Here is a 13978-nt window from a genome sequence, read left to right as displayed (position 1 = left end):
GCCTCAAACCCCATAGATTCCTTCAAAAGGGCTTTACCAATGAAGCATTTATCAGGAATATCCCCAAAACCTTTGTATCGCAGTCTCACCACTTTTATCTGCTTGGCAGTGGGGCTTGGAAACTGGGGGTAACTGCCGGACCCTGGACCGGCACCTCTCCATGCGGACCCTTCTGCTCTCTCTGGTCTCTCTCCAGCTTCTCCAGGGATACTCCGCTGTGCTGCACCACCCGTGGCTGCTGGTGGTCTCTGTGCTGCGCCATCTGTGGCTAGTGCCTCCTCTGTAATGTTTTTTCCTGAGGCTGCACAGGTAACAGCTGCAGCTCCTCTCTGCATTCCTCCCTCCCCCGCACTGTGCACAGGTTGTGCTTTCTTGAGGCTAATTGGTAGCCCTTGTGCAGGTTCAGTGATTTCATGGCACCCCTCTGATGATGCAACTTCTGCAGTGTTTGCAACACTCTGGCTGCCCTCTGGTAGTGCCAGTTCTGCAGTGTTTTCTGCACTCTGGCTGTTCTGTGATATGACCACTTCTGCATTGTTTGTATCACCCAGATTGCTTTCTGACAGTGAGGTCTCACTAATCACATAGTCTGTGCCTGGGACACCATGCTCAGGGGTGTGAGCTGCTGTTTCTTGCATCTCTGCACTGCTGGTCTCAGGGGGCTGTGTTTGCGAGACCCACCCTTTGCTGCTCCAGCTGCTCACTGGGGAGTAGTATTGGATCTTCCGGACACTAAAGGGGTTAACTGCTGCATCATCTTTCCTCCCCTCACTCAGGTATAGCTTTTGGCTTCCCTCCAAACTGTTACTCCGTCCCTGTGTTTGGGAATTGGAACTCTCAGGGGCCTCATCTGAGGACAAACTACTCATATTCTCTTCTATTTTTGCAGCTCTGCTTTCTGCTTTCTTTTTCCTTAGTTTCTTCATTTTGCTTAACTCTGTTTTCACTTTCATCTCTGCCTTTTCAGACAAGCATTTCTTTCCCTTTGCAGCACTTCTCTGCTGCCTTAATGCTCTCACTCCATCAGAGTCTGCCTCCATGATGGGTCTCAGACCCCCTTCTCCCCCACACACCTCACTGCACCTCCATACTTGTGAACACACTCTCAGCCTGGATAGCAGAGTTCTCTGGTCTAAGGCAGCCAGCTACTGCCAGTAACAACATCCTTTTATACCTAGCTGGTTAACAGGCGTCAGCTTACCTCCTGATTACCTAGCTTCCTCCTGAGTTAACCTTCTGAGTGCTGGATGAAGCACTCAGACATATGTTTCCCAGGCATAACTGATAGGGGTTGACTTCACCCTGTCACAGTCCATTAAGAAGAAATGGAGCTACAAAAAACCCTCCTACATGTTTCGTGCATCCTTGATAAAGTGCTTGGTGAACGAAACATGTAGGAGGGTTTTTGTTCCTCCATTTCTTCTTAAAGTACCATTAAAGGTTATTTTTTAGCAGCTTCTGACCCACTCTCTTCTTGCTGTGCGCCTTCACCCTTTGGATGTTTATTTGGATTTTCTACAAGTAGCAGCACGCTACACACACCAATTGTGGATGGGGAGACTCCAGAGATGTGAGTAACAGACTGTATACCAGTAACAGTATAGATACAATACCTTGTGTCAGAATAAATCTGATGCATTTAGTCACTGTCTCTGTGAGTAGCTCCTGCGGTCCCAGAAAGTATCTGCAGGCTGAAATCCCATCTTTGTGGGGGATGTTGATGTAAAGTGACTCTACTTCCATGGTTGCTAGTAGTGTTCCTGTTGGGAGGGGGCCATATACACACACACACACACTGTGGTTTTCCAATTGTCCTGTGTAACTTTTCTGAAATTAGATGGGGTTTTTTGTGTATTATAGGTTTTCTAGCCACAAAAAGTTATCTCAGCATCACAACAATGCTATATTATCATCAGATATTATGTATTTATTGGCTAATTAAGCAAGTGATTCAGAAATGATTCCGAATTTGGAGAAATTGGTGCTGAATTGTAAAGTAGTTTGCGGGTTACGTTTAAGAACCCTCCAAGACAGGAGATGGCCAACTCCAGTCCACTGACAGAGCCACCAATGCTAAAGCAGGGATATCCTGAAAACCTGACCTGTTGGTGGCCCTTGAAGATTGTAGTTGGCCGCCCCTGCACCAAGATATTTTGGATCCTTATTCCTCCAAAATAGAGGCTTTACAAGTTTGTTTTAGGGAAGAAATAGAGCAGTAGTAGTAGATATACAGTATGTATGAGGGGGGCACAAACGCCAAATGGAAGTAACCTGTATGTTATCACTTATCATAATAGATGTGACCCACAGTACATAAATGGGTTTCCCTTGCTGAGTTTGCACAGATCAGTACTCATTGGAACCTCATGTCATCTTGGGGGTTCTGTTCTTTCACTGTGAAGGATTTTCTTCTCACACTTCACTGTGCCTCATACACTGGGAATTTAACCTACCTATGACACCTTTTTAATGACATGTAATAGCTGCAGTAGACAGTGTGTTGATTTGTAGGGATGGTAAACATGACTCACTCTCCCGAGCCTTACACATGTGTAGTCATATAGCATAGCGAAGATATATTCAACAGCTCTGGGAGACCTGGCAAGGAATATACACGGCTGGTATTTTAAAGTATACATAGAAGTTATATTTTAAAACATCTATTTGAGAAAGAATTGCCCTTCCAGAAAAATAAAGGGGTACAGAAAAAGGGGCTTGGAAGTGTGTCAGAAGGTACAAGATATCGGCAATCCAAAAATAGCTTTGCACAACATCAAACACAATGTACTTCATGCCAAAGGAAGCAGCACGTTTGTAGGGCTATCTTGCATGTAAAGTATTACACAAAATCCTGCATTTACAAGCCTTCAATGCCTCTTATCTCTGACCCTCAACTATGGCCTTTTGACCACAACAGTCTCTTTGTAGTAAAATAGCTAACCATAGCTCTGTGGCACTAGGTCTTTACATTCTGGAGATGCCTGCACAAGGGGGATCCAGTGGAAGTCATGTTAGCAACATTGCTAAATGACATTTTGCAGAGCGGGGCCGCACTGATCAGTATATAGGGGGTTATAAGTCACTGGGTCTTTTTTTTTTTATCTTATTTAGACAACATAGATGGCTACAGATGTAGCACGACTTACTATTCCCAGCCCCGCACACGAACAAGCAAAAGTCCACGGCGCTGGGGCTGTTTCTGCCGTGATCACACTGCATGGGATCCATGCTTCGGAATGGGATTCCCGCGCAGCGTTAGCCACACTGAAGACGCGGCACAGAAGGTGTTAACTGCACCCATTGCCCTCTGGACTTGTAAGTATTAGAAACATACATAGCATTTGATAGCAGATAAGAATCACTTGACCCACCCACCCTGCCCATGTTCCTCTCTATAGTAAAACCGCAGACCCTATTTGATCCTTGGATTTCTTTTATATTTAGGAAAGCGCGATGTAAATTCCAAGCATTTTGAATTATGCTACTGTGAAAGTCTCGACCCCCTTTGCTGGGAAGCCACGTCATGAATCCACCATGCTTTCTGTGAAAAAGAGCTTCCTTGCATTTCCTCTAAGCCTCTCAACCTCCAGCTTCAGAGCAGAACCTCTTATTCTAGCTCTTCTCTTTCTATGAACTGTGCTTGTTCAACCCCATCATGTATTTGCCAGTTTCAGTCATCCACCCCCAAAACCCTTCTCTCCTTCAGGCTGCACATGTGGAGGTCCATCAGTCTCTCCCGGTAGGGTATAGGATGTAGGCAGTGCACCATAAAGTATCCCTTTATTGAACAATCTCTAAGTTACTTATGTCCTTCTGGAGATCTTGTCCTGGGAACGGAGCACAGTACTGTACATGATCACCAATGGTTATTATCATATTGTTATTATCTTTTACCAAAGGGGTTAAGGAAAGTGCTCCGACTATTTTGTTATTCCCTGGTATCAATGTAACCCATTCCATCCTTTAGCTAAAAGTGGAAGCTCTGTTTAAGCTCTTTTGCATTCATTCTCCTCTAGATCATGACTTTTTTTTTTTAATGCCTGGGCATCACTTTCTCCAAAGCACAAGAATCAAAAACTGCAGACAACTTCTGTGATATTAAAGTCGTACAAAAGTGTGAGTTTCTTTATGGAGACACAGCTGTGCTACATAAATTTGATGCAAATTGCTCAATTGATATTGCCCTTTCAGCTGTCCAAGAACTCTGAGAAATCACCCCAGAAAGCAATTATTGTCCCTCCAAATTGTATCTCATGCAGCACACTGTTACCATGAAACCAAGGTGCAATGGCTCCAGTGCTTGTCTCCATCCCCGCCCCACGTGGAAGCTGTTCTTCTTTGAACCACCGAACAATGACATCCCGAGAGATTGGTCGAGATGGTTGCTCCAATGATGTTCTAAAGGATTAAGAAGAATTCTGCTGAAACCAAACACAACTATGGATGCCAACTGTGCTACAGGCCAGTGGCCACTGTGTTAGAACGAATATACCACTGACTTTCCATGGTACACAATGTTTAATGAATGCACAATCAGGATATACCTCAGGTTTTCCACTGTTTATTACAATATATCCTCACATACAGTATGGGTTGAAGGAGCAAGAATGTTGCCTACAGTATGTAATCCATCTGGAATCTTAGTGTCAGTTTCTTGTGACCTTACGAAAGTCACTTTACATTCTTATAGCCCCCTAAAAATACTGTGAACTATTTGGGAAAGAGACTGGTGCTTGAAACCTTGAAACATTATATGTATAGTGCTGTGCAGTATATTGTCAGTGCCATATAACATTTTCTCTCATTATAACAGATTTTTCCACATTAATGTTGTACAGTATAACGTAATGCCATTCATGTAAAAAGTCTTTTAATATCAATCACATTTTCTTTCAAATGAATAAATAAATTGTCCGCGTGAGGCTTTTTAAATTAATAGGTTGTGATACTAAGTGCCCAATCATAGCAGAATGTTGCAGCTTCATCCCAGCTTGTGCTGATCTCTCAAAAATTAAACTCACCCAACTGGCGCCTGGAGTTTGACGAGTGGAGCCGCACTGTTACTCTCCAGCCGGGATTCCTGTGCATTGTTCAGGCTGGCAGTCTGGAACAGGTTACTCAATCCGGCCACCTTTCCTTTCTGAATGGCTCGCAGGGATTGGCGATGATATTCAGCCCGTGCTCGACGCGCCTTGTGCTTGCGCTCCTCATCGGCTGCCTTCGACCTGCGCACTGCAAAACATAGAGCCAACTACGATAGGGATTTTAAACACATCAAGGGCACCGATGAGATGCAAACAGGAAAGATATTTCAGAGGAAGAGGAACGAGAGGTCACGATCTGAAACTGGATGGGCGGTATAGTCAGAGGAGATGTGAGAAAGAACGTCTTCACTGCAAAACAGAGGAGGGGGAGGCTAAGGGAATTAAAATCTATTCAATATATTGAAAGGCATTGTCTCATGTATTGGCGTTACAATAGAGCCAAAGTAGTCAGCAATGTACTACTGTCTCCACCATTTGTAATGGTTGTTTCGAAATCAAGACTAGTACTGTATGTTTTATATTAAATCAGAGTCCTAACAGCCTTGTAAATGTAGGACCAGAAAGCATAATAAGGGCGCAGTCCCAGTGTGCACTTTAGCACGCGTGCCCGTGGGGGGGGGGGGGGGTGGCGCGTGCACAACGCAGCACTGCGATCTGCAGTCTGGGAGAAGATGCAGGAGATTGTGACGGGGGGCGTGGCTGGGGTTTTCCAGGGGCGTGGCCATGACCTCACACGGCTGGTTCGCCCTCATTGGCTGTACCACTGGCGGGGGCGTGGCCACCCTCACCGTCGCAAATTGTAAACACAATTTGAATGTCTTTGTTAAAATTGGTAGCAGAGCGCGGCTGCGCATTCCGCGCGCAGGCACATACTGGGCCCAGTCCCATTGAGGGACGGTGATTGTACGCTCAGTAGAAGGCACTGGGGACGCAGCCTAACTATAATCACTGCACTGTATCCTGTACTTCTGCTTGTCTGGTCAGAAGTCCTATCGAATGGAGGGAAAGAAGACCCAGTAGAGCAGCAGTTCAAAAGTTGTGGGGATCAAGGTCGAGTTCTAGATCACATATCAGAAAATCACAACATTAGAGAACCAGCAAAAAAATGTTTTTAGAGCAACATTTGTCCAAAACGGAAAACGACAGGACTATTCCATATGATGTTATGTGAGGATCAGTATGGAACGAAACATTTATACAAATCCCTAGGCCTGGGGTGGGCAACTCCAGTCCTCAAGGGCCACCAAGGGGTCAGATTTTGAGGATATCCCTGCTTCAGCACAGGTGGCTAAATCATTGACTCAATCTTCAACTCCAGTCCTCAAGGGCCACCAACAGGTCAGGTTTTGAGGATATCTCTGCTTCAGCAGAGGTGGCTCAATCTTTGATTGAGCCACCTGTGCTGAAGCAGGGATTTCCTGAAAACCTCACCTATTTGTGGCGCTTGAGGACTGGAGTTGCCCACCCCTGCCCTAGGCATTTTAACCCCATTGCTATCAAAGTGACCAGGAACGCATTGCTTTGCGCTGATGACCCATCTAACTGCAAAGGTGTTAAAATCTCAAAGCAGCTGACCAAATGTGTCCAGTTTAGCAATTCACACCTCCAAAGTGAAGCAGGGACCTGTTTCATTTTAGTGTCTGTGCAGGGTGTATTTCTGTTTCAGATGCTCAGGGCTACTATGTGCTGAGACAGACAAGGGCCGTGCCCGCAGGATGCTAATTACATGACATTTTCGGGAGGCAGGTACTCTGAATAACAATGTATGAGGCTTGTTTGCAAACTGTGCTGAAGTAAAATCCATGGGTTATAGGATACCATTAATTGTTTCAAATTATTGGTGCTGGCTCCGATTGAAAGATTTACAAAAGAACAGAAAATAGGAAAACCCGACACATAATGTTTGCACTGTTATTATCGATGTTGCATTCAGCATTCTCTCGTGGCAACATGTCTATTTACGCAGTTCACAGAAGTAAATGGTTGCACCTAACTGAGGAAACTGTTTGGCAGTGAATAAAAAGTTACGCAGTCATTTACTGTAGTTACAAGAAGTTCTTAAAAAACAAAGAAAGGCCCACTTTTTCTAAGTGGTGCTATTTCACAAGAAACCCGCAGGCGCCGAGAGATGCCCTATGACCCATTCAAATGAGGTGTTTCCTTGTCTTATGGAATAGCACTGCTTACAAACATATGGCCAGAAATGTCATTTTTCAGGAAATTTTGAGAACGTAAATCTATCTATATCTATATTTTTAAAACCATTGTATGTCCGTGTCTAGGGGGAATCTGATTGGTCCGTCGGCCGCCGCCCTCCCACGGCTCTCATTGGCTCACCCCCCCCCTTGTGTCCCACCCCCCCACGGCTCTCATTGGCCGGTGTACCTCGCCCCCCTCCCCCCGTGTGTCCCGCCCTCCACGCCTACACCGCGTGCCCCTCTGAGCGCAGTGCAGCCGCAGATTCTCCTCACCGAGCGCCCCTGCAACCCTCCCAGCCGCACCTCACACCCGGCCCGCCATCTGCCGCGAAACCACCGGCCACACCCGGGCCGCAATCTCCATCCGCACCCCCGCCGGATCAGTCCCTCACACCCGCATTACCACCCCCCCTCGAAGCGCACCATCAGCCCCTCTCACCGTTGCCTCTCTCCCTGCCGCTCACCTCTCACGGCCGCACGCCGCATACTCCAGGCCGTCGCCTCTCTCCCGCACGCCGCACACTTCCGGCCCTCGCCTCTCTCCCTGCCGCTCACCTCTCCCGCATACTCCGCACAGGCCTGCACAACACGCGGCCCCACTGTGCGGACCGTAGCGGCGGCTTCTTTCCTCCTCCTCCTCCTCCCGAGCCCGCTCTCCCTCCCCCTGTGAGCTGAGCCCGCTCTCCCCTTCCTCCCCCTGCGAGCCGAGCCCGCTCTCCCCTTCCTCCCCGGGGAGCCGAGCCCGCTCTCAAGTGCAGAGCGAGCGCGCGCAGTCCCGCCGTGATCGGAGTTGATGTGAGGTGCAGGGGGATATGTGCAAGGGGAGGGGGGGGATGATGATGTGCAAGGGGAGGGGGGGATGATGATGTGCAAGGGGAGGGGGGATGATGATGTGCAAGGGGGGGATGATTATGTGCAAGGGGGGGAGGATGATGTGCAAGGGGAGGGGGGTGATGTGCAAGGGAGGGGGGATGATGATGTGCAAGGGGGGGGATGATGATGTGCAAGGGGGGGATGATGATGTGCAAGGGGGGGATGATGATGTGCAAGGGGGGAGATGATGATGTGCAAAGGGAGGGTGTGATGATGTGCAAGGGGGGGGATGATGATGTGCAAGGGGGGGATGATGATGTGCAAGGGGGGGGTGATGATGTGCAAGGGGGGGATGATGATGTGCAAGGGGGGGATGATGATGTACAAGGGGGGGGATGATGATGTGCAAGGGGGGGGGATGATGATGTGCAAGGGGGGGATGATGATGTGCAAGGGGGGGATGATGATGTGCAAGGTGGGGGGATGATGATGTGCAAGGGGGGATGATGTGCAAGGGGGGGATGATGATGTGCAAGGGGGGGTGATGATGTGCAAGGGGGGAATGATGATGTGCAAGGGGGGGGGAATGAGATGTGCAGGGGGGGGGGAATGATGATGTGCAAGGGGAGGGTGGGGGGATGATGTGCAAGGGGAGGGTGGGGGGATGATGTGCAAGGGGAGGGTGGGGGGATGATGTGCAAGGGGAGGGGTGGATGATGATGTGCAAGGAGAGGGGGGGATGATGTGCAAGGAGAGGGGGGGGATGATGTGCAAGGGGAGGGGGGATGATGATGTGCAAGGAGAGGGGGGTGATGATGTGCAAGGGGAGGGGGGGTTGATGTGCAAGGGGAGGGGGGGATGATGATGTGCAAGGGGAGCGGGGGGGTGCTGATGTGCAAGGGGAGGGGGTGATGTGCAAGGGGAGGGGGGGTGATGTGCAAGGGGAGGGGGGGGTGATGATGTGCAAGGAGAAGGGGGGTGATGATGTGAAAGGGGAGGGGGGGTGATGATGTGCAAGGGGAGGGGGGGTGATGATGTGCAAGGGGAGGGGGGGTGATGATGTGCAAGGGGAGGGGGGGGTGATGATGTGCAAGGGGAGGGGGGGTGATGATGTGCAGGGGAGGGGGGGTGATGATGTGCAAGGGGAGGGGGGGTGATGATGTGCAAGGGGAGGGGGGGTGATGATGTGCAAGGTGAGGGGGGGGTGATGATGTGCAAGGGGAAGGGGGGGTGATGATGTGCAAGGGGAGGGTGGGTGATGTGCAAGGGGAGGGGGGGTGATGATGTGCAAGGGGAGGGGGGGGGTGATGATGTGCAAGGAGAGGGGGGGTGATGTGCAAGGGGAGGGGGGGGTGATGATGTGCAAGGGAAGGGGGGTGATGATGTGCAAGGGGAGGGGGGGGTGATGATGTGCAAGGGGAGGGGGGGTTATGATGTGCAAGGGGAGGGGGGGTTATGATGTGCAAGGGGAGGGGGGGTGATGATGTGCAAAGGGAGGGGTGGGTGATGATGTGCAAGGGGATGGGGGTGATGATGTGCAAGGGGAGGGGGGGGTGATGATGTGCAAGGGGAGGCGCTCACCCACGCGCCCGCCCGCTCGCCCGCCCGCTCGCCCACCCGCGCACACACTCACCCACCCGCGCACCCACTCACCCGCGCACCCACTCACCCACGCACCCACTCACCCACGCACCCACTCACCCGTGCACCCACTCACACGCGCACCCACTCACCCGCGCACCCACTCAGTCACCCACCCACTCAGTCACCCACCCGCGCACCCACTCAGTCACCCACCCACTCAGTCACCCACCCGCGCACCCACTCAGTTACCCACCCATGCACCCACTCAGTCACCCACCCGCGCACCCACTCAGTCACGCACCCACTCAGTTACCCACCTGCGCACCCACTCACCTGCGCACCCACTCAGTCACCCACCCGCGCACCCACTCAGTCACCCACCCGCGCACCCACTCAGTCACCCACCCGCGCACCCACTCAGTCATCCACCCGCGAACCCACTCAGTCACCCACCCGCGAGCCCACTCAGTCACCCACCCGCGTGCCGACTCAGTCACCGCCCGCGTGCCCGCGCACCCACTCACCCACGCACCCACTCAGTCACCCACCCACGCACCCAGTCACGCACCCAGTCACTCACCTGTCTTTTGTGGAAAATATAAAAAGAAACAGGTTGCATTGTAATCTTTTTTTCGATGTGACAATAACAAAACAGTTACGTTCAAGTTGTGCGCTAAAAAATATTTTTCCCTGGTAGGTGCGCTATGGGTTGGGGGGGGGGGGGAAGGGGGGTGCCCTGCTCCTTTCATTTGTCCTGGGCCCCATGCTTTCTGTTGACGACCCTGCTCCCACCCGCCACCACAGCGGACACACCGCCCCACAGTAAGTCCGCTGTCGCCACCCCCCCTGTCACACCCCCTGAAGCGCTATGTACATTAATGGCGCTATATAAATAAAGACATACAATACACACCGCACCCGAAGTCAGCCGCCGCTGCACCCTGTCACTAACCCACCTGCAGTGAGCCGCACAACCCTCCCGCTTGCAACTGGGGGGGGGGGAGAATCAACCCTCCCGCCCCCCCAGTGACACACTGCTGCCGAGCTCTGAAGGAAGGGGGGGGAAATCACTAACCAAAGGTGAGCAACCGCCGCTAACCTCTGAAGGGGGGGAGATTCCAACCCGCCCACCCAGGGAGACGCCGCCTAGCTGTGAAGGGGGGGGGGAATCCCAACCCTCCCGGCCACCCCCCCCCCCCAGTGACCCGCCGCCACAGAGCTATGAAGGCGGGGGGGGGGGGAGAATTGGAGATGTGAAGGGGGAAATCGGAACTGTGAGGTGGGGGGGGAATGGAGATGTGAAAGGAGGGGGGTGAGCGTAGAGCGAGGCGGAGTGGGAAAATGTTATCCTGGGCAACGCCGGGTATTTAAGCTAGTATGTGTTAAATGTCGAAAGCTCCTGGAGAATTTAGCAATGTGGCGAGTGGCCAAGATGAAACCGTAAAGGCGGTTTATAATGTGAAATAGTCGCTGGCCAGTGAACGGAACAGCAGTCACAGCACCCTGATGTTAGCTCCCGGGACAGAACGGATGTGCAAAGGTATGGAAGTTGCGCCCGCAATCACTGCCAGTCACTCACATAGTGCCTGCCAAACCTCTTCTTCGTTGTCATTACGATGGCTTTGCTGCTGGGCTCTCTTGAGGCTGAGGTATAGCTCCTCCGCGCGCTGTTCTTCCCGCTGGCGGATTTGTTCCTCGCCCTTCCGCCTCTCCTCGTCTTCCCTTTTCTGAGGCAGGATAAGAATGGGTACACATTACTGTACATACTGAATGTGTTTCTAACAATCATCGATGGAGAAGAGAAGTTACTGTAGGATGGATCAATCTGATTACTTGTAGAGGTCTATATCTGTGTTCATTCAAAACTCACCCGTTACCATTAATCAATGTGCTTGAATCGTTAAGTTACAGTAAATATATACTAGGTCCACATACCCCCTGGTCTGAATTGGAATAATCCTTATCTTAAATGAAATATATGACACCTGCTAACAAACTTTATTGCATTTAATGCAAACGTTAAATGATTGAACAAAGCAATCTGGATACAAAGGGTCATGTACATCAAAAACCCTACAGAGGAAAAAGCCCCATGGGTTCCGCTCACAGTTCCTATTACCTATAACCCAGGGGTGCGCAATCTTTCCCTGCTGTGCCCCCCTGCCTGCTTCCCTCCCTGCTCGCGCCACCCACCCCCTCCCCTCCTTCCCTTCCCCCCCACACTTCCTTACCTTCTCTCTGGTGCCAAATGATGCCGCGTCACATAAGACAAGGTAAGTGAAGTTGCAGGGGCGTCACACGATCCACCGGCATTAATTGAAATGCCTTGGGGGAAGAGCGCGGGGACTCTGCAACCACTGCGCCCCCCCCTGAACAATCTTGCACCCCCCCCCCCCAGTTTGCGCACCCCTGATATAACCTATAGTAAAAACTCATTGATGCCAAAAAGTGCATGCACAAAAACCCCCATACTGAAATAATCACCTATTAAAACCTAATTTTTATTTTCTAAAATCAAAAACAAAAGCTACATTAAAATAAAAGGACATAGGACAGTATTTAAAGGGCGACCCCATCTTGGTGTGGGCTAAAAAATAAACCAGAAGCCTTACTAGAAAAAGCTCCCTCTCTTTATAATGTGAAACTCCTCTCCATGCCCCTCAGCATCACACAGGCCTCCCCCAAACACACCTTTATACAACACAGCACCTGTGCACAATAAAGAACACGCCTGAGATACCTGGGAAATATGCTAATTTGTTATTTGAGTACACTTTGCATATCCCTCCCTCTCCTGGAAAACCCATTTTGCAGGGTCTGGGTGGGAGCAACCCCACTTGTATGTAGGAGATATGTAACACGAACCCCTTACACAGGTGCCAGAACTAATACTGGCCCTCAAGTATAAAGCCAAGGGCACTGTATGTAGGAAGGGGAGAAGGGGGGGGGGTTGGACTGGTGGTTAAGTAGGAGCAGAGCCTGAGCACATGGGCACCCTGCAGTACAGCATTATTACCATTATGACCATACATTTATTATTACCATTATTACCATTATCATTATTAACATTTAGGATTTTACGTTTTTTCTTCCCTGCTCAATAAAAAAAAATGTGCAATATTTTAATCTCTTTATTATCCTTGTTTACTTTTGCCGTTCTTTAGCTTTTCATTTAAACCGGATGTAGGGGGCAGTAGGACAGTGGCCCGCCCAAAAATGTGTGCCGATTTATTGGGCCGCCTGAAAAAAAAAAAGGTTTCCTCCAGGTCTCACTTGTAAGAAAATTAGCAAACATTTCTTTATTTGTACATCAGATGGAACAATGAATAGAAAGTAATAGTAAGCAAGCGAAAAGTGCTTGTTTCAATACCATTTACTGTAGACTTCATTTTCTGCCAGACATGAGCTCCCATTCACAGGTACACCAGACTATCAAAGCCCTGACAGGTACACTGCCAGTAGCAGAATAGCAGGAGAATAATAACCACAATGGGTGGGCTTTCCTATCCATGGCATTAGTAACAGGTAACCCCCAGAGTCTCTGATAAGTAAAATCCCTTTACTTGGTAAATCTTACTTTTACCCAATTGCATTTACCTCCACGGTTCAAGTCTATAAAATAGTAAAAAGCTACCTTGTTGGAGATACCATTTTTATTAAACCAACTTACAGTAGCTTAGTGATAAACTCCCTTTTGCCACAGTGTTGCATTCTCAGGTTTGTGATATCTGTGTGCTGCTGTCACCTGGAGGCATCCATGCGCGTGTAATGCACAGCCACAAGCAGGACTCTCTATCACTGCCCACATATATAATCCCATTTTGCTCCGTTTCCTCTTGTTTCCGCCTCCCACTCTCTGCAGGCTTGAACATATCCCAGGCCGTTCAAATTGAACTGAGGGCCAGGAGGTCTCTAGCATTTTATGATAACACTTTAAAATAATGGAGCGCACATTAATGAATAGGTATTTTATAACAGGATCCTGGAGAAAGTGCTCCTTTAGCAGCACATTAGTTCAACGTGATTAACACGGTTATAATGAACACTAAATGAGATTCTAATGATGTGAAGGAGTACGGAGTCGTCGGAAAAGCAGAGGAAAGCGCGGGATGGCAGTTTTATGAGAACAGTGTGTATCGCGGTTACAATGTGGGCAGCTTAGTTGAAGTAATAAAAAAGGCAGCAATAATGAAACCTACTTCACTACTTGTTTAACACCTTCAGTGCTGGAGGGTACTGAAATGACGAGCATTACATGGGCTACCTGCATTTGATGATACATGGGGAGCTATTCGTGACCTGATTATTTCTTCATTATTGGACACAAATTAGTGATGG

At 49.5% G+C, this 13978-nt stretch overlaps 1 protein-coding gene across 2 annotated transcripts in view; it reads right to left on the bottom strand.

The window, feature by feature from the left end:
* SH2D4B (SH2 domain containing 4B) overlaps positions 1-13978 on the bottom strand; it is a 102569-nt gene that overhangs the window by 49903 nt on the left and 38688 nt on the right. For both annotated transcript variants that reach the window (XM_075610156.1, XM_075610157.1), the window contains 3 exons: positions 11220-11367; positions 5022-5232; positions 4271-4398 (listed from right to left, as the gene is read on the bottom strand). In XM_075610156.1, the coding sequence (XP_075466271.1) occupies positions 4271-4398; positions 5022-5232; positions 11220-11367 (487 nt within the window). The remainder of the gene's footprint in view (positions 1-4270; positions 4399-5021; positions 5233-11219; positions 11368-13978) is intronic.

This window comes from Ascaphus truei, chromosome 8 (genome assembly GCF_040206685.1).
Source record: "Ascaphus truei isolate aAscTru1 chromosome 8, aAscTru1.hap1, whole genome shotgun sequence".
NCBI classification, from domain to species: domain Eukaryota; kingdom Metazoa; phylum Chordata; class Amphibia; order Anura; family Ascaphidae; genus Ascaphus; species Ascaphus truei.
This window is presented reverse-complemented; position numbering and strand designations above follow the sequence as displayed.